We start from the raw sequence: 24,437 nt of genomic DNA, 5'->3' as shown, positions 1-24,437 counted from the left end.
CAATCCTGGGAGACTCCAAGGGGATTTTCCTCCCTGGATCTCTCCGGCTCAGTGCCATGTCCTGCTGCCATCGTGGCTCTCTCACATTTTTGGGCAGGCGCTGCTCACGGTGCCTTGGAATTTTTGGGAATTGTCGCTTCTTTTCCCTGAGGCATGAACAGCTCAGGATTCTCATTCCTGAGATTTTCATTCCCAGGCTCCAGAGGGATTTTCCTCCCTGGCTCGTTCAGTGTCGTGGTCTGGGGTTGTGGATTTGGGGTTTTGGGGGGGTTTGGTGATGGTGGTGCCTTGGAATTTTTGGGAATTGTCACTGCTTGTCCCTGAGGGATGAACGGCTCAGGATTCTCATTCCCGTTAATCCTGGGGGGCTCCAAGGGGATTTTCTTCCCTGGATTTCTCCAGTTCTCTCCGGTTCTGTGCCGTGTCCTGCTGCCATCGTGGCTCTCTCAGAATTTCGGGGCTTTTGGTGCTGGTGGTGCCTTGGAATTTTTGGGAATTTTCACTTCTTTTCCCCCAGGGAATGAACAGCTCAGGATTCTCATTCCCAGCAATCCGGGGGGGGCTCCAAAGGGATTTTCTTCCCCGGATTTCTCTGGTTTAGTGCACTGTCCTGCTGCCATCGTGGCTCTCTCAGAATTTTTGGGAGGTTTTCTGTGGATGTGGCTTGGAATTGTTGGGAATTGTCACTTTGCTTCCCAGAGGGATGAACAGCCCCTGCTCAGCTCCGGAACCTCATTCCCAGCAACCCTGGGGGGCTCCAAAGGGATTTCCATCCCTCGTTCCGTCCTCTCCTTTCCCGCTTTCTGGGGGTTTTGGTGCAGACGCTGCTTGGAATTTTTGGGAATTTTCACTCCTTTTTCCATGTGGGAGTGAACAGCCCCTGCCCAGCTCCATCCATGGCTTTTTGGGGTTGGAATGCTTGGAGCTTTTCCCTGGATTTTGGCTGGGGAGAGCTGGGGGCTTTTGGGATCCCTGGGGAAAACCGGGAGAGCTTTTCCTGCTGCTCCCACCCCAGAGCTCATTCCTGGCTCATCCCGGGGTTCTCGCAGGGCCAGGATCTTTCCTGGGAGTTTTCTGTGGCTCCTTTGGCCAGAATTCCACATTTTTGCTGCAAAAAAAAAAAAAAAAAAAAAGAAGAAAAAAAAATCCATTGGAGACTTGGGAATGTTCCTATGGATTTAGGGAAGAGGAGGCGGGAAAAGCTCAGGATGGAGAGACCTCTCCACCCCCGGCATTCCCAGGAGCAGAGGGACAGCGGAGCTGTTTTCCATGTGGGAGGAAAGCTGGGAAGAGCTGCAGATCCAGGCTGGAATGGGATTTTCCAGGAGAACTCCTGGATTTCTGTCCTTCTGTCCCTTCTGTCCCAAGGTTTGCAATCCCAGTGGGAATTTCCCTCCCATTCCCTATGGATTTCCCATCTGTGGAGCACCAAGTGAAACTTCAGGGCCCAAAATGGCATCCATGGGGTTTTTTTCTGGGATCAATCCCACAGCTTTTATGTTGGAAAAAATGGGAAATTTAATCCCATTCCCTGGTTTTTTTCTTCCTCTTTTTTTTTTTTTTCCCTTCCTGGCTCTCCTGCCATTCCTGGTTTCCTTACGTGTGCCAAGGCTGAGGGAAGTGTTTGGAGTGGGTGTGCGGCTCTGTGGGATTTGGGAATTCTGTGGGATTTGGGAATTCTGTGGGACTCAGGGAGGTCATGGATGCAGAGGGGTCCTGGCCTGGAAGATCTGGAATCTGGGAATGCTCCCTCTGGAGCAGCATTCCCAAGTTAGGGAAGTGGCTTGGAATCCCCCCCATTTCCCAGCCCCTCATCTCTGTATTCCATGGATTTTGGGCTGGAATTCCATGGGGTTTAGACCAGGAATTGGCCCCATCCATGTCAGCACTGATCCCTTTGGATTTTCCTGGAAAACCACTCCAGGCCTGTGGGGAAAAGAGGGAAAAGGGGCTGGAAAAGGCAGGGCTGGAGCTTCATCCCGGACAGGGGGAGGGAGGAGGATTTTGGGATGATCCTTAAAGGAATTTGCTCTTCCTGCTGCAAACTCCTCCCGGGAATTTTTCCCATTCCATGGGAAAAGGCTCTGCCCACCCTGGGGTCCTGCCCAGCCCATCCCAGCTCTGGCTCTTCCCAATTCCCAAGGGGAACATCCCATCCCGTTCCATCCCAGGATTCTGAGTTATTCCCGTTTATCCCGGTCCCTGCAGCTCTCAGAGCTGGCCTTGCCCCACATCCAATCCCTTGGGAATTCCCAGGGAATCTGTGGCTCTCCCTGCATCCCTGGAATTGCCCAGGGCCAGGTTGAGGCAGCCTGGGATCATGGAATGCCGTCCTGGAATGGGATGAGCTTTGAGGGCCCTTCCCACCCAACCCATTCCGTGATTTTATGGAAAACAAGGATCTGTCCTGAAATCCAAATTAAAGGAACAAATCCAAGTTTTTGCTGGATGGGATGAGTTTTCCTTGGTGTGCCTGGAGAGAACCGGGTCATTCCCAAAAATCCTAAGATTATTCCTTCCTGTGGGTCTTCTGAAGGAGCCAATCCCAAGGGAAAGGAGGAGAGGGAACGGCCTGGAGCTGGGCTTGCGGGTTGGATATTCCAGGTGGGAACTCCCTGAGCTCGGAACTTGCCAGGATCTATGGAATCAATGGATCCTTTGGGAATTCCCTGAGCTCAGAGCTTGCCAGGATCCATTGAGGATTGGAGGATCTTTTGGGAATTCCCTGAGTTTGGAACTTTCTGGGATCCATGGGATGGGGACCTGTTCCAGCTGCCTGACCACTCCAGGGATGACCAGGATGGGAATTGGTGCTTCCAGGATGGAATTTTGTCCTCCTGGATGGGATTTTGGTGTCCCCAGAATGGGATTTGGTGCTTCCAGGATGGAATTTGGTCTCCAGGATGGAATTTGATACCCAGGATGGGATTTGGTCCCTCAGGATGGAGTTTGACGTTCCCTTGGATGGAATTTGGTTCTCCAGGATGGATTTGGTGTCCCCAGGAGGGGTTTGGTTCTCCAGGATGGATTTGGTGTTCCCAAGGATGGAATTTTGTCCCCCTCAATGGGATTTGTTGTCCTCAGGTTGGGATTTGGTTCCCTCCCAGGTGGATTTTGGTGCTCCCAGGCCTCCCTGGTGACACAGCTCTTCCAGGGCTTCTCCCACAGCTGGCTCTGGAATTCCAGCTGGGAATTGTGGGAATTTAAGCCCAGGAATTCCCAATTCCCCAACCAGGGCCGTGGTGATTCCTCAGGGGGTTCCCATAGCGCTTCCCAGAATTCTGAGTCCGCAGTTTTGGTGGGAAAGGCTGAACCTCCTGGTCTGGGAATTCCCCTCATTCCCAGTGGGAACTTCCTGGATTTAATTCCCAACTTTTTGGTTTGGTTCTCCCATTGGATGGGAGACTCTTCCCATTGGATTTCCTCCCTGGGCAGGCACTTAGGGATGGATTTTCCATGATTACCACACCTGGAGCATTCCCTGGATCAGGTTTGGTCCCAAACTGGTTTTGGGAATGGCTGAGCTGGGAGAGGTGGATCGAGATTCCCAGGATTTGCTGGGAGCAGGGATGTCCTTCTCCTCTCCCTTCTCCATCCCCAGGAGTTGTAAAACCTGGGAGAAAAATTCCCAAGGCCAGGAAAGGGCTTGGAGCGCCCTGGGATGACGGGAAGTGTCCAGGGGTTGGAATTGGGTGGGATTTGGGTCCCTTCCCACCCAAACCATTCCAGGGGGAGCTCCAGTGCTCCAACACCAGGAGGACCTAGAAATCCTGGAGCAAATCCAGAGGACTGGATCAGCTTCCCTCTGAGAAACTGGGAATGTTCCCCTGGAGCAGGGAAGCCTCCAGGGAGAGCTCCCAGCACATGGCAGGGCCTGCAGGGGCTCCAGCAGAGCTGCAGAGGGACTGGGGACAAGGCCTGCAGGGACAGCACCCAGGGAATGGCTCCCACTGCCAGAGGGCAGCCATGGGTGGCACCTTGGCAATGAGCAATTCCTGCCTGGGCTGGCATTGCCAGAGCAGCTGGGGCTGCCCCTGATCCCTGCAATGTCCGAGGAAAGGTTGGAGAAATCTGGGATGGTGGGAATTGTCCCTGTGTCTCTTTGTCACCTCCTGGATGAAATTCTGCTCCCGGAATTATTCCACAGGGAGACAATTCCCAATTCCCGAGCATTTTCCCATTTGCCAAATCCTTCAGGCTCTGGCAGCACTTCCCAAATCCTGGATCACGACGTGCACCCACCGTGGGCTGGTGGCTCCCAGCCCACGGAAAAAGCTGGAAAAGTGCCTGGAATGACACATGGATAACTCAGGCGATGGATGGGCCTGGAGTGCGATGGGATCCGTGGGAATGTGGGATTCGCTCCGTGAAATTTATCCCAGAGAATCCATGGCCGGGACCCCTGGATGTGTCCAAGGCCAGGTCGGACGCTTGGACCATCCTGGGATCGCAGGAGCTGAGATCCTGGAAGGATCCTGGAGGGTTTGGAGAGCGCTCCGACATTCTGTCGGAATGTCTAAAAATAGGGATGAGCTGTCAAGCGTTTGCCACTTCTCCCGGGAAAGGCAGAAATCGTGGAAAGCCGTTGGTGGGAAGCAGCTGAGAAGCTTCAGCACATGGAGGGGTGGCAGGGAAAGGTTCCCGGGGTGCGATCCGTGCCGGAGTGGAAAAATCCCGCCTAAAATGTGGGAGAAAAATGGAGAGACGAGGAAAAGTCTTGGATCTGGATGGAAACGGAGGCTTGGTTTGGCGGGAAGGGAGGGGAACGTTGGGAATGTTGGTGGAAAGGCGTCAAAGGAGAGGCCACTGGGGTCACCTCGGGGATCTGGGATCTGTCAGCTCCTAAAAATCCATTTCTTGGGATAATTTGTGGGGATGAGAATTTCTCCTGGCTCCTGATCCACTCCTGGTGGATTTAGGAATGTGGAGACCCTGCGGCTCCGTGGGAGGGACTCAGCTGGGAGTGAGAGGGAAAGGGGAAAACTTGGGATAAGGAGAGCGGGAAGGATTGAATGGGTGGATTTTCCTCAGGCTGGATTGTCCCAGTGGGAATTTCTCCCATTTTTTGGAGCTGTGGCAGATCCAGGTGGATCCTCTGGATCCATTCTGGGAGCCAAAGGTTTGGGATCAGCCCAGGGTGTAATTCATGGATCCTGGGAATGGAAATGCTTGGAAAACTTCCTGGGCTGTGCCCGTGGGATCTCCTGGATCCCGGGGGATCCTCGGGATGGGCTTTGAGGTCCCTCCCAGGCAGGGCCCACCAGGATTGGGGAATTGTGGAATCCGTGCCCATGGAATGCCGGCAGTGCCTCGGGAAGGGCCCCCGAGCCCCCCAGGGATCCGTGCAGGCAGAGCCCGGGAAAAGTGGGATGTGCCCCGGGCTGGGGGCCAGGGCAGCTCCGCTGGGATCGGGGCCGGGATCGGGAATGTCCTTCTGGGCCTGCCCAGCTCCTGCCAGGAGCCAGCGGGGATCAGGATCTGCTCCAGGGAATGAGCCCCGGGAACAGAGGGAGCGGCCTCAGCCTGGGCCAGGGCAGGCCCAGCTCCCGGATTTGGGATCGTTTTCCATGGAAAGGGGTCAGGCCTTGGCAGGGGCTGCCCAGGGAGCTTTGGAGTCACCATCCCTGGAGGTGTCCAAGGAATCCCCATTCCCGGTGGGATCCAAATCCATGTGGGTGCAGCACTGAGGGACACGGATCAGGGGTGGCCTCAGCAGTGCTGGGAATGGTTGGATTTGATGTTCTCCAAAGTATTTTCCAAGCCAAATGATTCCATGACTCCATCATTGATTCCATGACTGATTCTATTATTGGTTCCATCTTGGATTCCATCTTGGATTCCATCTTGGATTCTGTCATTGATTCCATCATTGATTCCATTATTAGTTCCATGACTGAGTCCATTATTTATTCCATCTTGGATTCCATCACTGGTTCCTTCTTTGATTCCTTTATTGATTCCTTCATTAATTCCATCATTAGTTCCATTATTGATTCCATCTTAGATTCTTTCATTGATTCTATCTTGGATTCCATCATTGACTCCATTTTTTATTCCATCTTGGATTCCTTCTTTGATTCCTCAATTGATTCCATCTCAGATTCCATCTAGAATTCCATCATTGATTCCATGACAGATTCCATTATTAGTTCCATGATTGATTCCATCTTGGATTCCTTCATTATCTCCATTATTGATTCCATTATTTGTTCCATCACTGGGGTGGGAACAGGGACAGGACGAGGGGACACACCCTCAGGCTGTGCCAGGACATCTCCAGGTTGGATAATGGAAAAACTCATTCCTGGAAAGGCTTTTCCAACCTTGGCATGGGGGTGGAATCCCCATTCCTGATGGGATTCAAATCCATGTGGATGTGGCACTTGGGCACAAGGATCAGGGGTGGCCTCGTCAGTGCTGGGAACAGTTGGATTTGATGTTCTCCAAGGGATTTTCCAACCCAAATGATTCCCTGACTCCATCATTGATTCCATGACTGATTCTATTATTGGTTCCATCTTGGATTCCATCTTGGATTCCATCTTGGATTCTGTCATTGATGCCATCATTGATTCCATTATTAGTTCCATGACTGAGTCCATTATTTATTCCATCTTGGATTCCATCACTGGTTCCTTCTTTGATTCCTTTATTGATTCCTTCATTGATTCCTTTATTAGTTCCATTATTGATTCCATCTTGGATTCTTTCATTGATTCCTTCATAGATTCCATCTCGGATTCCATCACTGGTTCCTTTGATTCCTTCATTGATTCCTTCATTGATTCCTTCATTGATTCCATTATTGGTTCCATTATTGATTCCACTATTCCAGTATTGATTCCATCTTGGATTCCTTCATTATTTCCATCATTGATTCCAATACTGGTTCCACCTCGGATTCCATCACTGAGGTGGGAACAGGGGCAGGACAAGGGGTGGGATTCAAATCCATGAATCCATGGATGTGGCACTTGGGGACACGGATTGGAGGTGGCCTCGGCACTGCTGGGAACAGAGAAAAACTCAGGGGTTTTCCAGCTCCATAATTCCATGGTTTTAGGAATGCTGTGCACAGGCTGAGCCTTCCCCTATGGAATTTCCTTGGAAATCCCTCAGTTCCCCTTCCCGTTGTGTTTTCCAGCCGAGACCCCGATTGAGGAGTTCACGCCCACGCCGGCATTCCCAGCGCTGCAGTACTTGGAATCCGTGGATGTGGAAGGAGTCGCCTGGAGAGCGGGATTGCGCACGGGGGACTTTCTGATCGAGGTGAGCTCCTCCCGGAATTCCACTCCTTCCCCAGGAATTTTGGGAATTGCCCAGGAGTTTTAGAATTCTACTGGGTATGGGTCAGGAGGATCCGGAGTCCTCCAGGTCATGGAACTTCCAGAGGTTCTTTGGATGTGGATCTGGAGGGATCCCGGTGTCCTCCAGGTGTGGATCAGGAGGATCTGGAATTCTCCAGGTGTGGATCCAAAGGGATCCAGAGTTCCTCAGTGCCAGTGAATCCCTTTGGAATTGTGGCTGCTCCATCCCGTGGAGAACACACCGGGATTTTCAGGGTATTCCCTGGATTTTTTGGTGCTTTAGGGATTTTCCTGGCTGGAGGAAGAACTTGGGATGTTCCCATGGGATTTTCAGCATCCTGAGTCCGTATGGGATGGGATTGGTGGCGACAGGACAGGGCTGGAGTGGAGTTTGGAAAAGTGGAAAAAAGGTTTTCCAATGGGAAATCCAAGGGATGGTTCAGGGACTGGATCCAGGCACTGCTTTGGTTGGAAAGGGATCATGGAAAGTTGGATTCCAATGGAATGTGTGGAGTATTGGGATTGGGATAGATCCTGCCAGGCTGGGAGAGCTGGAAATGTTCCCCTGGAGCAGGGAGGGCTCCAGGGAGAGCTCCCAGCACATGGCAGGGCCTGCAGGGGCTCCAGCAGAGCTGCAGAGGGACTGGGGACAAGGCCTGCAGGGACAGCACCCAGGGAATGGCTCCCACTGCCAGAGGGCAGCCATGGGTGGCATCTTGGCAATGAGCAATTCCTGCCTGGGCTGGCATTGCCAGAGCAGCTGGGGCTGCCCCTGATCCCTGCAATGTCCAAGGAAGGATTGGAGCAGCGTGGGATGGTAGGAAGTGTCCCTTGAATAAGCTTTGAAGTTCCTTCCCACCCAAACCATTCCAGGATTCCATTTGGGATGAATCTCTGGCATTTTGTGCTGCCTGATGTGCTTTGGGTGGGAATCTGATCCTGATTTTCCCCCTGCTGAGAATTTCAGGCTCTGTCTCCGTGGAAAGCTGGGAGGAGACTTGGGACGTTCACACTCCTTCTTGTCCTGACAAGAGAAGGAGAAAAACAAAACCTGGAGGGATTTGGGATGGCTGGAGGCTCCTTTCCATGCAGAAATTCCCAAATCTGCAATCCAAACCTGCGCTGGCCCAGGCTGAGGCCGCTCCCTCTGTTCCCGGGGCTCATTCCCTGGAGCAGATCCCGATCCCCGCTGGCTCCTGGCAGGAGCTGGGCAGGCCCAGAAGGACATTCCCAATCCCGGCCCTGATCCCAGCGGAGCTGCCCCGGCCCCCAGCCCGGGGCACATCCCACTTTTCCCGGGCTCTGCCTGCACGGATCCCTGGGGGGCTCGGGGGCCCTTCCCGAGGCACTGCCGGCATTCCATGGGCACGGATTCCACAATTCCCCAATCCTGGTGGGGTTTGGGTTGGAAGGACCTCCCAGCCCATCCACTTCCAACCCTTGGACACCTCCCCGATCCCAGGGTGCTCCAATCCTTCCTTGGGCACTGCAGGGATCAGGGGCAGCCCCAGCTGCTCTGGCAATGCCAGCCCAGGCAGGAATTGCTCATTGCCAAGATGCCACCCATGGCTGCCCTCTGGCAGTGGGAGCCATTCCCTGGGTGCTGTCCCTGCAGGCCTTGTCCCCAGTCCCTCTGCAGCTCTGCTGGAGCCCCTGCAGGCCCTGCCATGTGCTGGGAGCTCTCCCTGGAGCCTTCCCTGCTCCAGGGGAACATTCCCAGCTCTCCCAACCTGACTCCACAGGGGCTCCAGCCTTGGAGCAGCTCCAGAGCCTCCTCTGGATTCATTCCAGTGGATTCCAGAGCTGTGTTGGGAATTCCCTGAGCTCTTCCTTCCCTGCTGGGAATTGTCCCTTTCCCTCTGAGCTCTGGGAGTTCCTTTTATCCACGGAATCCAATTTCCATATTTTCCTCCTCTCCGCCTTTTCCATGGATAATTTCCCAGCTCCAGCCTCGCATATTCCCTGAACTTCCTTTTGGGGCCAGTGTGACACCGGGAATGTCCCAGCTCAGCGCCCGGGAGAGGCTTCCCAAAATCCTGGAGCTGGTCCCGTGTGCTTCTAACCTCAGAATCCTGGGATCCCTGGGCTGGGAAAAGAATTCCAAAGGCACTGAGTCCAAGCTGAGCCTGATCCCCAGCCCAGAGCACTGAGTGGAATTCCAGGAATTCCCTGGACACTTCCAGGGATGGGCACTCCAAACCTCCCTGGGCAGCCCCTGCCAAGGCCCAACCACCCTTCCCATGGGGAAATTCCTGTGGATCCCAAGCTTCCAGAAATCCTCCAGGTGTAGATCCAGACGGATCCAGAGTCCTCCAGACAATGGGAGTGCTAGGAGCTCTCCAGACTGGGATCAGAAGGTTCTGGAATTCTCCAGGTGTGGATCCCGAGGGATCCAGAATCCCCACATGTGGATCAGGAGCTTCCAGAAGCTTTCCAGGTCAGGAGGATCTGGAATTCTCCAGGCGTGGATCAGGAGGATCCAGAGTCCTCCAGGTGTGGATCAGGAGGTTCTGGAATTCTGCAGGTGTGGATCCAGAGGGATCCAGAGTCTTCCAGAGGTTGGGGCTTCCAGGAGTTTTCCAGGTGTGGATCAGGAAGGTTCCAGAATCCCCACATGTGGATCAGGAGCTTCCAGAAGCTTTCCAGGTCAGGAGGATCTTGAGTTCTCCAGGCGTGGATCAGGAGGATCTGGAATTCTCCAGGCGTGGATCAGGAGGATCTGGAGTCCTCCAGGTGTGGATCAGGAGGTTCTGGAATTCTGCAGGTGTGGATCCAGAGGGATCCAGAGTCTTCCAGAGGTTGGGGCTTCCAGGAGTTTTCCAGGTGTGGATCAGGAAGGTTCCAGAGTCCCCACATGTGGATGAGGAGCTTCCAGAAGTTTTCCAGGTCAGGAGGATCTGGAATTCTCCAGGCGTGGATCAGGAGGATCCAGAGTCCTCCAGGTGTGGATCAGAAGGGTCTGGAATTCTCCACGTGTGGATCCAGAGGGCTCTGAGATCCTCCAGGTGGTGGAACTGCCAGGAGCTCTCCAGACTGGGATCAGGAGGTTCTGGAATTCTCCAGATGTGGATCCAGAGGGATCCAGCATCCCCACATGTGGATCAAGAGCTTCCAGAATTTTTCCAGGTCAGGAAGATCCAGAGTCCTCCAGGTGTGGATCAGGAGGTTCTGGAATTCTCAAGGTGTGGATCCAGAGGGATCCAGAGTCCCCACATTCCCTTTGGGAATTGGGTCACTCCTGGAGCTCTCCCGAGCTGCCCTTGGTGCCAATTCCAGCCCTGAATTCCCTTTGGGAAGGCGCTGGCAGGAATTCCTCCTGGAAAATCTGGAGCAGCCTCTGGAACAGCCGCAGTTGAGGCTGAAAATCGGGAAAATTCCTCCTGGAGGGAATCAAATCCCAGTGGATTTGGAGGACCTGGATCCAGGGTGGCCCTGGCAGAGCTGGGAATTCTGGGATTTGATCTCCGAGGGCTTTTCCAACCTCCAACTGTTCCATGATCCCATGAACCACATTCCAGGGATGGCTCCATGAGGGAATTCCCGGTGCCACTCTGGGGAATTGCCAAGATCCAACCTCTCTGGCAGTGGGATTGGGAAAATGCCACCAGAATTCCAGAGGAAAATCCAGGATTTCCAGCCTTTTGTCTCCCCCCATCCTGGGAGTTTTTAAATCCTGGAATTTTTGCCATGAGGAGCCTTGGAAGTGGAAAACTTTGACCACTTCCATGAGAATTCCATGATTCCTTGAGAATCCAAGTGGGAATTCCCAGGATTTGGGATACAGACATGGCTGGAAATCTGTGGATATTTTCAGGATTTAGTGACGGATTTTATTGTTATCCCAATGTTTTTAAAGGAAAAACTGGGATGAGGGATCCAGGTGGGACCCCAGCATCCCCTGGGGAGGTTTCGGTGGGATATTTGGGAATGTTGCTTCATGGAAAAGATTGGGAGGCTTTGAAAGGCGGGGGTGGAGTCAAATCCTTGGGAATGTTCAAAAAACCTGGATTTGGGAATGTGGGTTAGTTGTGATCTCCGAGGGCTTTTCTAACCTCAACAATTCCATTATTTTCTTTGGGAATGAGGAAAAATCCTGCTCTGGTCAGCAGTGGGAATGGGATGATCCCATCCCAACCATTCCATGGTCCCAATGAACAAAATTCCAGAGTTTTTTTAAGGACACGGAGCCCAAAAATACAAAAGGGTAGGGAAAAAAATCCTCTGGGACAAAAATTTCCCCCTCTGGAATTGTGGGAATGAGGGAGCGCTGAAACATTCCCAGATCCTCTCCCTGCTGGAAAGGTCAGGAAGCAAAAAAAGCAGGAAATGCGGATAATTCCAGCTCCGGAGCGTGGGAGGTTGATAAAAAGGATCCGAGGAAATATCAAAGGCCGGGATTTCGGATCATTGGGAATTTGGGAGCAACAGAAAAAAAAAAAAAAGAGAGGGAAGAGGCTGATCCAGCTCCAGTTTTTTAATGGAAATGCTCAAAATTTGGGATATTCTGGTGTGGGGAAAAAAAGCTGGAATGTTCCGCTCCGAGTTGGGAACGAATGCGGAGCTTGGATTTCTCCGGGAGATGTCTCGGAACACGAAGTTTCCCAGTAACCAAGGAGAGAGGAATTCCTAAAAATATCCATTCCCAAATTACCGGGCTGGGAGAGCGGATCCCGGAGATCTGCGGGAGGGGGGTCCGGGAATGCTGCTCAGCCCTGGAATTCCGGAGGCTCGGGATGAGCATTGGGCTCTCCCTGTTTTCTGGAGGGGGGGAATTGAGGGAAATCAAGGCAGGGATGAATTGGGAGCACAGGGAATTCCAGGATTGAAATCCCAAGGAATTCCATGGGGATGGAGGTCAGGCTCAGGTTATCCCGAGAGTTTTGTTGGAATTCCTTCAAATTCAGGTGGAAATAAATAGAATTAGGAGTGGGAGACAATTCCCAACAATTCCCTGGCTGGATCCAGGTGGGAGTTGGGATCTGATCCCAGGGAAAAGGGACAGGATGAGAAGGAATGGCCTCAAGCTGAGCCAGGAATGAAATATTTGGAAAAAATTCTTAATGGAAAAGGTTGGTAAGGATGGGAATGGGCTGAGCGGGACAGTGGGAATCGACATTCCCAACGTATTTCAAATCCATGGATCAGGATGGGAATGGCAGTGCTGGGAATGCTGGGAATGTTCCCGGTGGGATTTCCAGCCTCAGGGATTCCCAGATTCCAGGATTTCATTCCCAACCCGAGAAATGCTGATGGAAGAACCTTGGAAATTTCCCATTCCGGCAAACCCTGCGAGGCAGAGAATGGAGGTTCCAGGCTCGGGAATTCCCTTGGGAAAAGGGAATTCTCCCAGGAATTTCTGGATTTCTCATGGATTTTTTTGGTTGGATGTGGTGGCAGATCCTGGAAGGACAAAATTCCTGAGCTCCCTGAAATTCCCACTTGGATCCCAGATGGCAGATGGATCCATCAGGATTGGGATGGGAGCTGGGAATGATTCAGGAGGCGGGGAAAGGGGATGAGGATCCAGGAATTCCTGGCTCTGGAATGCGGGTGTGGAATTCCAGCAGTTTGGAGGGAGCTTGGTAGACATGGAGAGAATTCCCTGGAAAACCATTCCATGGATTCCAGTGAATCCCATGGGAATTTGCCCATGGAATGGGGTCAGCTTGGAGAGGGGGGAAAGGTCCAAGCCGGGATCCTCGGGAGGATTTTGGGATCTGGAGAATCCTGGAAAATCCCAAATTCTCTGGAATGGCAATCCTGGATTTCTGCTCTTTCCTCTTGGTGAAGGTTCATCCCAAAATTCCAGGAATTCTTCCCAACGCTCCGTGTTTATCCCATGGATCCATCCCAAGGGACCGCCACGAATCCATTCCAGCTCCTTTTGCTTTGGGAAACTTTGGAGCTACCAATGATCCCACATGATGATTCCCAGGAATCCAAAGTTTCGGGGAGCAAAGGAGCTGGAATGGGCTCAGGGCCATCCTTCGGGACGGATCCATGGGATAAACACGGAGTGTTGGGAAGAAGTCCTGGAATTTTGGGATGAACCTTCACCAGGAAGAAAGAGCAGAAATCCAGGGATTGCCATTCCGGAGAATTTGGGATTATCCAGGATTCTCCAGATCCTCCTGAGGATCTTGGTTTGGACCTTCCCCTCCTCTCCAAGTCCACCCCGTTCCATGGGTGAGTTCCCATGGGATTCACTGGAATCCATGGAATGGTTTTCCAGGGAATTCTCTCCATTCCAAACATTCCATGACCAGACGCTCCAAAAAAACCTGAGAAAACCCCATTTTTTTGGGAATCTCCCAGCAGGAATTGGCCATTCCCCTCTCCGCCTTGCCATCACCAGGCAGCGAGACTCCCAACCACCCCCAAAAATACGGGAAAAGCCAGGGGGGAAAAAATAAAAAAAAGGAAAAACGGGATTTTTGTGGACTACTTCAATATTTTTTTTTTCCAACGGGGAATTCTGATCCTTGTTTTTTTCTGGGAATGCAGGTGAACGGAGTGAATGTGGTGAAGGTGGGGCACAAGCAGGTGGTGGCGCTGATCCGGCAGGGCGGGAATCACCTCCTGATGAAAGTCGTGTCCGTCAGCCGCAAGCCCGACACCGAGGAGGGATCCCGCAAAAAGGGTGAGCCGCAATTCCCGGGAATGCCGCGACTCCGGGGGCTCGGGATGGGCCGGAGCGGCCCCAGCGAGGAGAGGGAGTGGTGGGAGTGGGAAATTCCAGGGTGGGAAGGTTGGGATGTGCCGGGTTTTTGGGATGCGCTGATTTTTGGGGTGTGCCGGTTTTTGGAATGTTTCCATTTTTTTGGGGATGTGCCTTTTTTTGGGGATGTGCCAGTTTTTGGGATATGCTTGTTTTTGGGATGCGTCAACTTCAGGATGCGCCGATTTCAGAATGTGCCAATTTTTGGAATGTGTTGATTTTGGAATGCATTGGTTTTTGGGATGCGTGGCTTTTTGGGATGTGTCTGTTTTTTGGGATGTGCCTGGTTTTGGGATGCACCAATTTCAGGATGCACCAATTTTTGGGATGTGTTGATGTTTGGGATGTGCCAGTTTTTGGGATGTGCTGATTTTTGGGATATGCTGGTTTTTGGCATGCGCCAATTTCAGGATGTGCTGGTTTCTGCCATTTGCCAGTTTCAGGGTGGGCCAATTTTTGGGATGTGTTGATATTGGGATGCAATGATTTTTGGGGTATGTCCATTTTTTGGACTGTCCCAGTTTTTGGGATGGGCTGATTTTTGGGATACATTGAGTTTTGGGATGCGCCAATTTCAGGATGCACTGATTTTGAGATGCACTGATTTTTAGGATGTTGTAGTGGTTGATGTTGGGATATGCTGGTTTTTGGGATGAGATGATTTTTGGGATGCGCCAATTTCAGGATGCACCAATTTTTGGGATGTGTTGATGTTTGGGATGTGCCATCTTTTGGGATGTGCTGGTTTATGGGAGTTCACGGATTCTGGGGATTCGGGATGGGCTGGAGTGGCCCCAGCAAGGAGAGGCAGTGGCCGGGGGTGGAAAATTCCAGGTGGGAGGCGCCAGTTTTTTGGCATATGCTAATTTTTGGGATACACCAATTTCAGGATGTGCCAGTTTTTGGGATGTGTTGGCGTTGGAATGCAATGATTTTTGGGATACGTCCATTTTTTGGGATGTGCCAGTTTTTGGGAAGTCCTGATTTTTTGGATGCACCAATTTCAGGATGTGCCGCTCTTTGGGATGTGTTGATTTTGGGATGTGCTGATTTTTTTCAGGATGTGGCAGTTTTTGGGATATGCTGATTTTTGGGATGCGATGATTTTTTGGGATGTGCTGGGTTTTAGGATGTTTCCATTTTTTTGGGGGGGGATATGCCAGTTTTTGGGATACGTTGATTTTTTGGGATATGCTGTTTTTTCGGATGGATCAATTTCAGGATGCGCCAATTTCAGAATGCGACGATTTTTGGGATGTGTTGATGTTGGGATGCGTTGATTGTTGAGATGCAACGATTTTTGAGATATGTCCATTTTTTGGGATGTGCCAATTTTTGGGATGCGCCAATATCAGGATGCACTGATTTCAGGATGTGCCGATTTTTGGGATGTTTACATTTTTAGGATGCGCCAGTTTCAGGGTATGTGGATTTTTGGGATGTGCTGGTCTATGGGATGTTCCCATTTTGGAATGAGCAATGTTTTGGGATGAGCTGTTTTTTGACATGTGCTGGTTTCTGGGATGTTCCCATTTTGGGATGTTCCAGCTTTTGGGATGTGAAGATTTTTGGGATATGTCCATTTTTTGGGATGTGCTGATTTTTGGGATGTGTTTATTTTGGGATGTGCCCATTCGGGAATGTGAAGATTTTTGGGATGGTTTGATTTTTTTGGGATGTGCCAATTTTTGGGATGCGCCAGTTTTGGGATGTGCCCATTTTTGGGATGTGCTGGGGTTTGGGACACTTTGATATTTGGGATGCAAAAATTTTGGGGATTTGGTCATTTTGGGTTGTGCTGATTTTTGGTAAGAATTTATTTTTGGAATGCATAAATTTTTGGGATGAGCCCATTTTGGGATTTGCCCACATTGGGATGTGCCCATTTTTGTGGTGCATCATTTTTTTGGGATGTGCTGATTTTTGGGATGTGATGATTTATTGGGATGTATAATTTTTTGGGATGCATGGATTTTTGGGATGTGCCCATTTTTGTGGTGCGTCATTTTTTGGGATGTGACCATTTTTTGGGATGCACCCACTCTTTGGGATGTACTGAGTTTTGGGACACATTGATGTTTGGGATGCAAAAATTTTTGGGATTTGCTCATTTTGGCTGTGCTGATTTTTGGGATGCGCTTGTTTTTGGGATGTGTTAATGTTTGGGATGCAAAGATTTTTGGGATGTTCCCATTTTTGGGATGTGCTGATTTTTGGGATATGCCAGTTTCTGGGATGTGCTGATTTTTGGGAATGTGGGAGGTGGGCAGGGAAGATCAGGAAGGTCCCAACCACATCTGTGGAGTTGTGGTGTTTTTTTGGGAATGGCTGAATTCCCAAGGTCTGGAATTCCTGGAGTTGTGATGGTTTTTGGGAATGGCTTGAATTCCCAAGATCAGGAATTTCTGTAATTGTGGCAAACAAGGAACAAGAGTTTTGGGAACTCATGGATACAGGAAAGGAGGGATTTGGGGGATCCTGGGATGGGTTTTGGGAATCAGTTTTGATTCCCATGATCTGGAATTCCTGTAATTCCCATCAGCTACTCCAGGCTCTGGCTTCACCTGGGAATTGTCGGGATGGGAAGCAAACCTGGGAATTTCTAGGAATGTTGTGGGGCAGTATGGTGATTCCAAAGGAACACCAGGAATTCTGGGATGGAGCCAGTGAGTTGCTGTGGGAATTCCTGGGCACAGCTGGTCCTGGGGGATCCCAGAAAGCTCTGGGATTTCATTCCATGGGTTCTGGATTCCGGGAGCAGATCCAGGACCTCAGGCAGGGCAGGGATTTGTCCAGAGGGACAGGAACTTTAGGAAAGAGCCATGAGGGGTTTGGGGGGATTGGGACTGGAATTCCAGGGAATGGGAGCCAGGGGGTGGGAAAAGGGGAATGGGAAAAGGAGATGGAATTATAGGGATGGGAGCAGGGGATGGAATTACGGAGATGGGAAAAGGGGCTGGAATCAGGGGGATGGGAGTTTGGAAAGCAGGATTAGGGTGAGATGGAGAGACAGGAGCAGGAAGATGGAAGCAGGGATAGAAACAAGAGATGGAAGTGGAGGGACGGGAGCAGAGGGATGGGAGCAGGGAATGGAAATGGGATGGAAACTCAGGGAATGGAAGCAGGGAATGGGAGCAGAGAGATGAGAACAGGGGATGGAAGTGGAGGGATGAAAATTGGGAACAGGGGAATGGGAGCAGGGATGGAATCAGGGGGATGGGAGCAGGGAATGGAAACACAGGACAGGAGCAGGGACAGGAGAGACAAAATCAGGAATGGCAGCAGGAATGGGAGCAGGGATGGAAGAGGGGTTGGAGCAGGGGTGGAAGTAGGGAATGAAAATGCGGGGATAGGAGCCAGAGATGGGAACAGGGATGGAAGTGGAAGGACAGGAGCAGGGATGGAAGCAGGGAATGGAAAACAGGGGAAAGGAGCAGGGGACAGGAGAGACAGGAACAGGAATGGGAGTGGGTATGGGAACATGGATGGAAGAACAGGGACAGGAGCAGGGAATGGAAACAGGGAATAGAAACACAGGACAGGAGCAGGGACAGGAGAGAGGAGCAGGAGTGGAAGCAGGGATGGGAGGAGAGGGACTGGAGCAGGGAATGGAAATGGGGAAATGGGAGCAGGGAATGGGAGCAGGGGACGGAAATGGGATGGGAGCAGGAGACCAGGAGCAAGGGATGGAAAGAGCGGGACCGGAGGGACAGGAGCAGGGATGGATGGAAACGGGAATGGAAAAAGGATTGGAAACAGGGATGGAAGCAGGGGGGTTGGAGTAAAGAATGGGAGCAGGGATGGAATCAGGGAGTGGAATCAGGGGGATGGGATCAGGGATAGAATCAGAGGGATTGGAGTAGGGGATGGGAGCAGGGATTAGAGTAGAGAATGGAATCAGGGATGGGATCAGGATGGAATCAAGGGGATGGGAGCAGGGATGGAATCAGAGGGATTGGAGTAGGGGATGGGAGCAGGGATTAGAGTAGAGAATGGAATCAGGGATGGGATCAGGATGGAATCAGGGAGTGGAATCAGGGGGATGGGAGCATGCATGGAATCAGAGGGATTGGAGTAGGGGATGGGAGCAGGGATTAGAGTAGAGAATGGATTCAGGGAGTGGAATGAGGGGGATTGGAGTAGCGAGTGGAGCCGGGGGATGGGAGCAGGGCTGGAGCAGGGGGATGGGAGCAGGGAATGAGGGGGGCCGGGATCGGGGCCGCTCCCAGCGCAGCACGCGGGGCTCGGGGGAGGGAAGGGAGGGAAGAGGGAAGGGAGGGAAGGAGGGAGCGCTGCTGGCACGAGGAGCTCCAATTATCCTGTCACGGCACAAAGGCACGAGCCGTGGGAACGGCTGGCAGCCTCGGGAATTCAGCCGCGAATTCAGCCGGGAATAATCCTCGGGAATTCAGCCGGGAATCGGCGCTGGGAGCCCCGGCGGGGCCGCTCGGGCCGCTGCAGCCGCTCCAGCCCGGGGTGAGCCGCTGCCCCTCGGCGCTTCCCCCTCTGCCCGGTGCCTTCCTCCTCCCGCTCCTCCGCATCCCCGCGGCCGCTTCTCCAAGGGATCCGAGGGGCGCCGGGGGGCCGGGGGGGGTCGTGCCGTGTCCCCCCCACCCCGGTGACAGCGCCTGTGTGGGCCCGGCTGGGGCTGAATCCGCCCCGCTGGATCCCTGCCGCAGGCACAGGGATCCTTGGAGCTGCCGTTGCCATGGCAATCCTGGAGCGTTATTCCAGCATTGTCAGCGAGGAGCAGCGAGGAGGAGGAGGAGGAGGAAGAGGAAGAGCTTTCCACTCATCCTCGCTGCTCCGGGAGCGGGGGGGGCGCTCAGGGAATGCGGGATCGGGAGCTTTCGGGATCATCCCGGGCCATGCGTCCTTGGGCAGCTCCCGGCCGGACGCCGGCGCTTCCATAGGGTCGGGATCCACGGCCAGCAGCAGCGGCAGCAGCAGGAGGAGGAGGAGGAGGAGGAAGAGGAGGGTGGGGTGGGCTGAGCGCTCCGGGGGCTGCGCCGAGGCGGGAAGAGGATCCCGAGCTCAGGCTGGACACATTCCCGCCGTCCCCGCATCCCTGCCCGCATCCCCCGCCCGCCCGGGGCCATGGCTCGGGCTCCGCGCTGAGCGGGGGGGGGTGGCCCGCATTCCCGAGGGCCGCGGGCACATTCCCGGCGGGAATCATGAAGAAGTTCGCGTCCACGCGCAGCCTCAATAAGATCCTGCAGCAGTGCGACTCCTCGTCCCGCGAGTACGAGGAGATCCAGGCTGTGGAGAAGAAGTGGCACCTGCACCTGGCCACGCCGCGCAAATTCCGCGAGAAGCGGTGCAAGATGCCCTCTCTGTTCCTTGCAGCCCCGCCGCCGCCCAAGAGAGCGCCCAGCACCACCCTCACGCTGCGCTCCAAGTCCATGACGGCCGAGCTGGAGGAGCTGGGTAAGGCCGGCGCCGGGATGCGGCCGAGATCCCCCGGGAGGCGCGGGGGGTGCTCGGGAGCCGCTTCCCAGCGGTTTTCCAGCTGTTTGCATGTGCGCCGTGGGGGTGTGGGAGGCGTGGTGGGCGGGGGAGCCGGATCCCCGTCCCTGTCCGGGGGGATGTCCGGGGGGATGTCCATGGGGATGTCCAGGGGATGTCCATGGGGATGTCCATGGGATGTCCAGAAGGATGTCCAGGGGATGTCCAGGGGATGTCCAGGGGATGTCCATGGGGATGTCCAGGGGATGTCCAGGGGATGTCCATGGGGATGTCCAGCGCTCCGGGGATGCATCCCGGCGGAGGTGGGCGTGGGAAGGATGTTGGGAGTCTCCAGGTGGGTGTGGAGGGGTTGGTGTGCCCTGGCCTTGGGCATCCTGCTCCTTTCCCTGATCCTTCCCTGCTCCTTTCTCTGCTCCTTTCCTGATCAATCTCTGCTCCTTTCCCTGCTCCTGCTTCCTTTCCTGCTCCTCTCCCTGTTCCTCCTACTCTTCTTCCTGATCCTCATCCTCTGCCTGCCTCTCTCCCTGTTCCTGCTCCTTTTCCTGATCCTCTCTCTTCTTCTGTTCCATTCCCTGCTCCATTCCCAGTTTAATTCCCTGATCCATTCCCAGCTTCTCTCCCTGCTCATTTCTGTACTCCTTCCATTCCCTACTCCATTCCCTGCTCCATTTCTAGTTTCATTCCCTGCTCCTTTCCCAGTTCCATTCTCTGATCAATTCCTGATCCATTCCCAGCTCCTTTCCTTGCCCCTTTCATTCCCTGCTCCATTCCCAGTTCCTTTCCCTGCTCTTTTCCCAGCTCCTTTCCCTGTTCCATTTCCTGCTCCATTCCCTAATCCTTTCCCTACTCTTGATCCTTTTCCTGCTCCTCTCCCTGTTCCTCCTACTCCTCTTCCTGATCCTCATCCTCTGCCTGCCTCTCTCCCTGCTCCTTTTCCTGATCCTCTCTCTTCTTCTGTTATTTTCCCTGCTCCAATCCCTGCTCCATCCCAGTTTCATTCCCTGCTCCTTTCCCAGCTCCTTTCCCTGTTCCATTCCCTGATCAATTGCTGATCCATTCCCAGCTCCTCTCCCTGCTCCTTTCCCTGCCCCTTCCATTCCCTGCTCCAGTCCCTGTTCCTTTCCCTGCTCTTTTCCCAGCTCCTCTCCCTGTTCCATTCCCTGCTCCTTTTCCTGCTCCTCTCCCTGATCCTCATCCTCTCCCTGCTCCTGCTCCTTTTCCTGATCCTCTCTCTTCTCCTGTTCCTTTCCCTGCTCCGTTCTCTGCTCCATTCCCCGATCAATTCCCTGCTCCTTGCCCAGATCCATTCCCTGATCTATTCCCTGCTCCATTCCCAGTTTCATTCCCAGCTCCTTTTCCTGCTCCATTCCCTGATCCATTTCTGATCCATTCCTGATCCATTCCCGATCCATTCCTGATCCATTCCTAGCTCCTCTCCCTGCTCTTTTCCCAGCTCCTTTCCCTGTTCCATTCCCTAATCCTTTCCCTACTCCTGATCCTTTTCCTGCTCCTCTCCCTGTTCCTTACCCTCCTCCTTCTCCTCCTGCTTCTCTCCCTGTTCCTGTTCTTTTCCTTCCTCCTGCTCCTCTCCTCGCTTTCCTCACTCTTTTCCATGCTCCTCTCCCTGCTCCTGCTCTTCTTCCCAACACCCTCCCTGCTCCATTCCCAGCTCCTCTCCCTGATTCATTCCCTGATCCATTCCCTGATCAATTCCCTGCTCCTGCTCCTCTCCCTGCTCCTTTCCCTGTTCCTCCTACTCCTCTTCCTGATCCTCGTCCTCTGCCTGCTCCTCTCCCTACTCCTGCTCCTTTTCCTGATTCTCTCTCTTCTCCTGTTCCATTCCCTGCTCCTTTCCCAGATCAATTCCCTGCTCCGTTCCCAGCTCCTTTCCCTGCTCCATTCCCTGCTCAATTCCTGATCCATTTCCAGCTCCTCTCCCTGCTCTTTTCCATGTTCCTTCCATTCCCTGATCCATTCCCTGCTCCATTCCCTGATCCCTTTCCCTGCTCCTTTCCCTGCTCCTTCTCCTCCTGCTCCTCTCCCTTATCCTGATCCTCTCCCTGTTCCTCTTCTTTTCCCTCCTCCTGCTCCTCTCCTCGCTTTCCTCACTCCTTTCCATGCTTCTCTCCCTGCTCCTGCCCTTCTTCCCATACCCTCCCTGCCCTTCTCCCGCTCCTTCCCCTGATCCATTCCTGGATCAATTCCCTGCTCATGATCCTTTTCCTGCTCCTCTCCCTGCTCCTCCTGCTCCTCTTCCTGATCCTCATCCTCTGCCTGCTCCTCTCCTGGCTCCTGCTCCTCTCCCTGCTCCTTTTCCTGATCCCTTCCCTCCTCCTTTCCCTGCTCCTGTTCCTCCTGCTCCTCTCCCTGCTCCTCTCCTCACTTTCCTCACTCCTTCCATGCTCCTCTTCCTGCTCCTGCTCTTCTTCCCGATACCCTCTCTGCCCTTCTCCCGCTCCATTTCCTGCTTCATTCCCTGATCAATTCCCTGCTCATGATCCTTTTCCTGCTCCTCTCCCTGTTCCTCCTGCTCCTCTTCCTGATCCTCATCCTCTGCCTGCTCCCTCCTGGCTCGGCTCCTTTTCCTCCTCCTGCTCCTTTTCCTGATCCTCTCTCTTCTCCTGTTCCTCTCCCTGCTCCTTTCCCTTCTCCCAGCTCCTCTCCCCGCTCCATTCCCAGTTTCATTCCCAGCTCCTCTCCCTGCTCCTCTCCTTCCTCTCCCGTTTCCTCATCTCGCTCCTCTCCCTCCTTTCCCACACCCGGCAGTCCCAGGTTTTGATTTCCCATCTCCGGGCAGATCCCAAACCCTGCCAGGAGAGCTCCGGGAGAGCTCTGTGAGAATTCCAGATGAGCTTCAGTTGAGCTCCGGGAGAGCTCCAAGTGAGCTCCAGGAGAATTCCAGATGAGCTTCAGGTGGCTCCAAGTGAGCTCTGGAATTCCAAGAGAACTCCAGGTGAGCTCCAAGTGAGCTCCAGGAGAATTCTGGGACAGGTCCAGGAGAATTCCAGATCTCCAGGATTGCTCCACGCCCCCCGCCCCGCTGCCACTCCCACATTTCCTGCTGCTTTCCCATCCCGCTCCTCATTCCCAGGTTCCCTGAAATCCTCTCCACTCTCACCATTCAGAATTCCTTGTTTTTCCCAGCCTTTGTGGCCACCTAGGATGTCCCCAGGACCCCTTGGCAGGGTGGGAGCCGATCCCGCTCCATCCCTTCCCTTTTCCTGGATCCGCTGGTGTTTTGTCCCTGGATGTCACCGGAGCAGCCATGTGGCCATGGAGGGATCCCAAATCCCAGGAAAACTTTGGAGCATCCCTGGGCTGGCTCTGAGGTCATCAGTGCTGCTCCAGCTTCCATGGGAATTTGGGATTTTCCATGTGGGAATGTGGCACCCTGGAGCCTCAGTAGGATCCTGCATTCCCCCTGGTTTTCCATGTGTTTCCCTGTTTTCCTTGGTTTTCCATGTTTTCCTTGGTTTTCCATGCTCTCCGTAGTTTTCAATGTTCTCCCTGTTTTCCACAGTTTTCCACGTTCTCCCTGTTTTTCCATACCGTCCTTGGTTTTTCAACCTCTCCCTGTTTTTTCCATGCCCTTTCTGGTTTTGCATTCCTTCTGGTTTTCCACATTCTCCCTGTTTTCCTTGGTTTTCCATGTTTTCCCTGTTCTCTGTGCTGTCTGTTTTTCCATTCCTTCTGCTTTTCCATGCTCTCCCTGGTTTTCCATGCTCACCATTTTTTCCCCTGCTCTCCCTGTTTTCCATGCCCTTCCTGTTTTTCCATTCCCTCTGGTTTTCCATGCCCTTCCCAGTTTTCCAAGCCTTTCCTTGCTCCCTGTGCTCCTCCTTGGAGCCAGACCCTGCGGGATCAGGACAGGTCCCAAAATTCCCAGACTGGATCAGCTGGGATTTATTTTACCCTGAGCCTCAGCCTGGATTCCCACCCTGGAATTCCCACCCTTGATTCCCAGCATTCCCAGACCATTATTCCCAATCCAAGGCTCTTTTTTTGGTGGAAATTCTTGGGAGCAGAGCCAGACCGGCTCCTTTTTCCTACTTTTCCCCCATCCCAGATCCTGGGATTCCTCCTTCCACCCTCCCAGCAATTCCCAGTTTTCCTGGAGAGGGATTGGGAGCAGCAATCCCGGAGAAGGATCTGGAGGCCATTCCAGCTCTGATCCCACAATTCCCATGAGTTTTTCTGGTCATTCCTATGGATCCAAGGAATAGGCTGGAGCCATTCCAGGGAAAACAGGGGATCCGTCCTCTTCCCATCTTTCACTCCGGGTTTTCCTGTGGATCAGCATTCCCAGGATTTGGCCTGGAGACGCTCTCCTTCCCAAGGAACAGTCAGGGACATCCCCAGAAAATCTCTGCCGGGTGCTTCTCACCCCATTTTCCATGGATCCGAAACACTCCCTGTGCCCTTCCCGACCCTTTCCCTGCCATTCCAATCCCCTTGGAGCAGCAGATTCCCAGCAGGATGCTCTGGGATCCCTCCTGTGCTAAAATCCATGGGCTTGGATGTAGAGAATTGCCCTGGGAGCTTCTCCATGGCTTGGGATGGAATTCCAGCCAATCCCATTCTGGATTCCCTGGATCCATGAGGATCCATGAGGGATGATCCCAGCCTTGGGATAAATCCCAAATCCTGGGTCAGAGCGACATTCCCAGTGGATAAAGGCTGGAATTCCAGGTGCCCTGCCCGAATCCCACATCCCAGGCTGAATCCCGCATGCCAGAGGCCGGGAATTGTGGGCAGAGCCAGACTGGAGCCAGGAATGGGGGCGGGAATTGTTCCATGCCGTTGATTCTGTGTTTTGTTTCCCATTCCAAGCCTCCATGCGGAGAAGGAAAGGGGGTGAGTGAAACTGAAATTCCCGGGATTCCGCTGGGATCCGGCAGGATCCAGACTGGGGGGAGATCCCGGCATCCCGAGGGTCGCTGTTCCTG

General features: G+C 53.3%; 1 protein-coding gene across 1 annotated transcript in view; it reads left to right on the top strand.

Annotated features, from left to right (window-relative positions):
• SHANK3 (SH3 and multiple ankyrin repeat domains 3) overlaps positions 1 to 24,437 on the top strand; it is a 146,685-nt gene that overhangs the window by 91,248 nt on the left and 31,000 nt on the right. Inside the window, 4 exon segments of the mRNA XM_054294108.1 lie at positions 7,145 to 7,269; positions 13,812 to 13,947; positions 19,372 to 19,452; positions 24,322 to 24,345. Coding sequence (XP_054150083.1) covers positions 7,145 to 7,269; positions 13,812 to 13,947; positions 19,372 to 19,452; positions 24,322 to 24,345 — 366 coding nt within the window.

Source organism: Melozone crissalis, unplaced genomic scaffold (assembly GCF_028551555.1).
Source record: "Melozone crissalis strain CALT ecotype California unplaced genomic scaffold, PUWL_Pcris_2 ptg000208l_1, whole genome shotgun sequence".
Classification (NCBI taxonomy): Eukaryota; Metazoa; Chordata; class Aves; order Passeriformes; family Passerellidae; genus Melozone; species Melozone crissalis.
The sequence above is the reverse complement of the archived record's forward strand: the minus strand, read 5'-3'. Positions and strand labels throughout refer to the sequence as shown.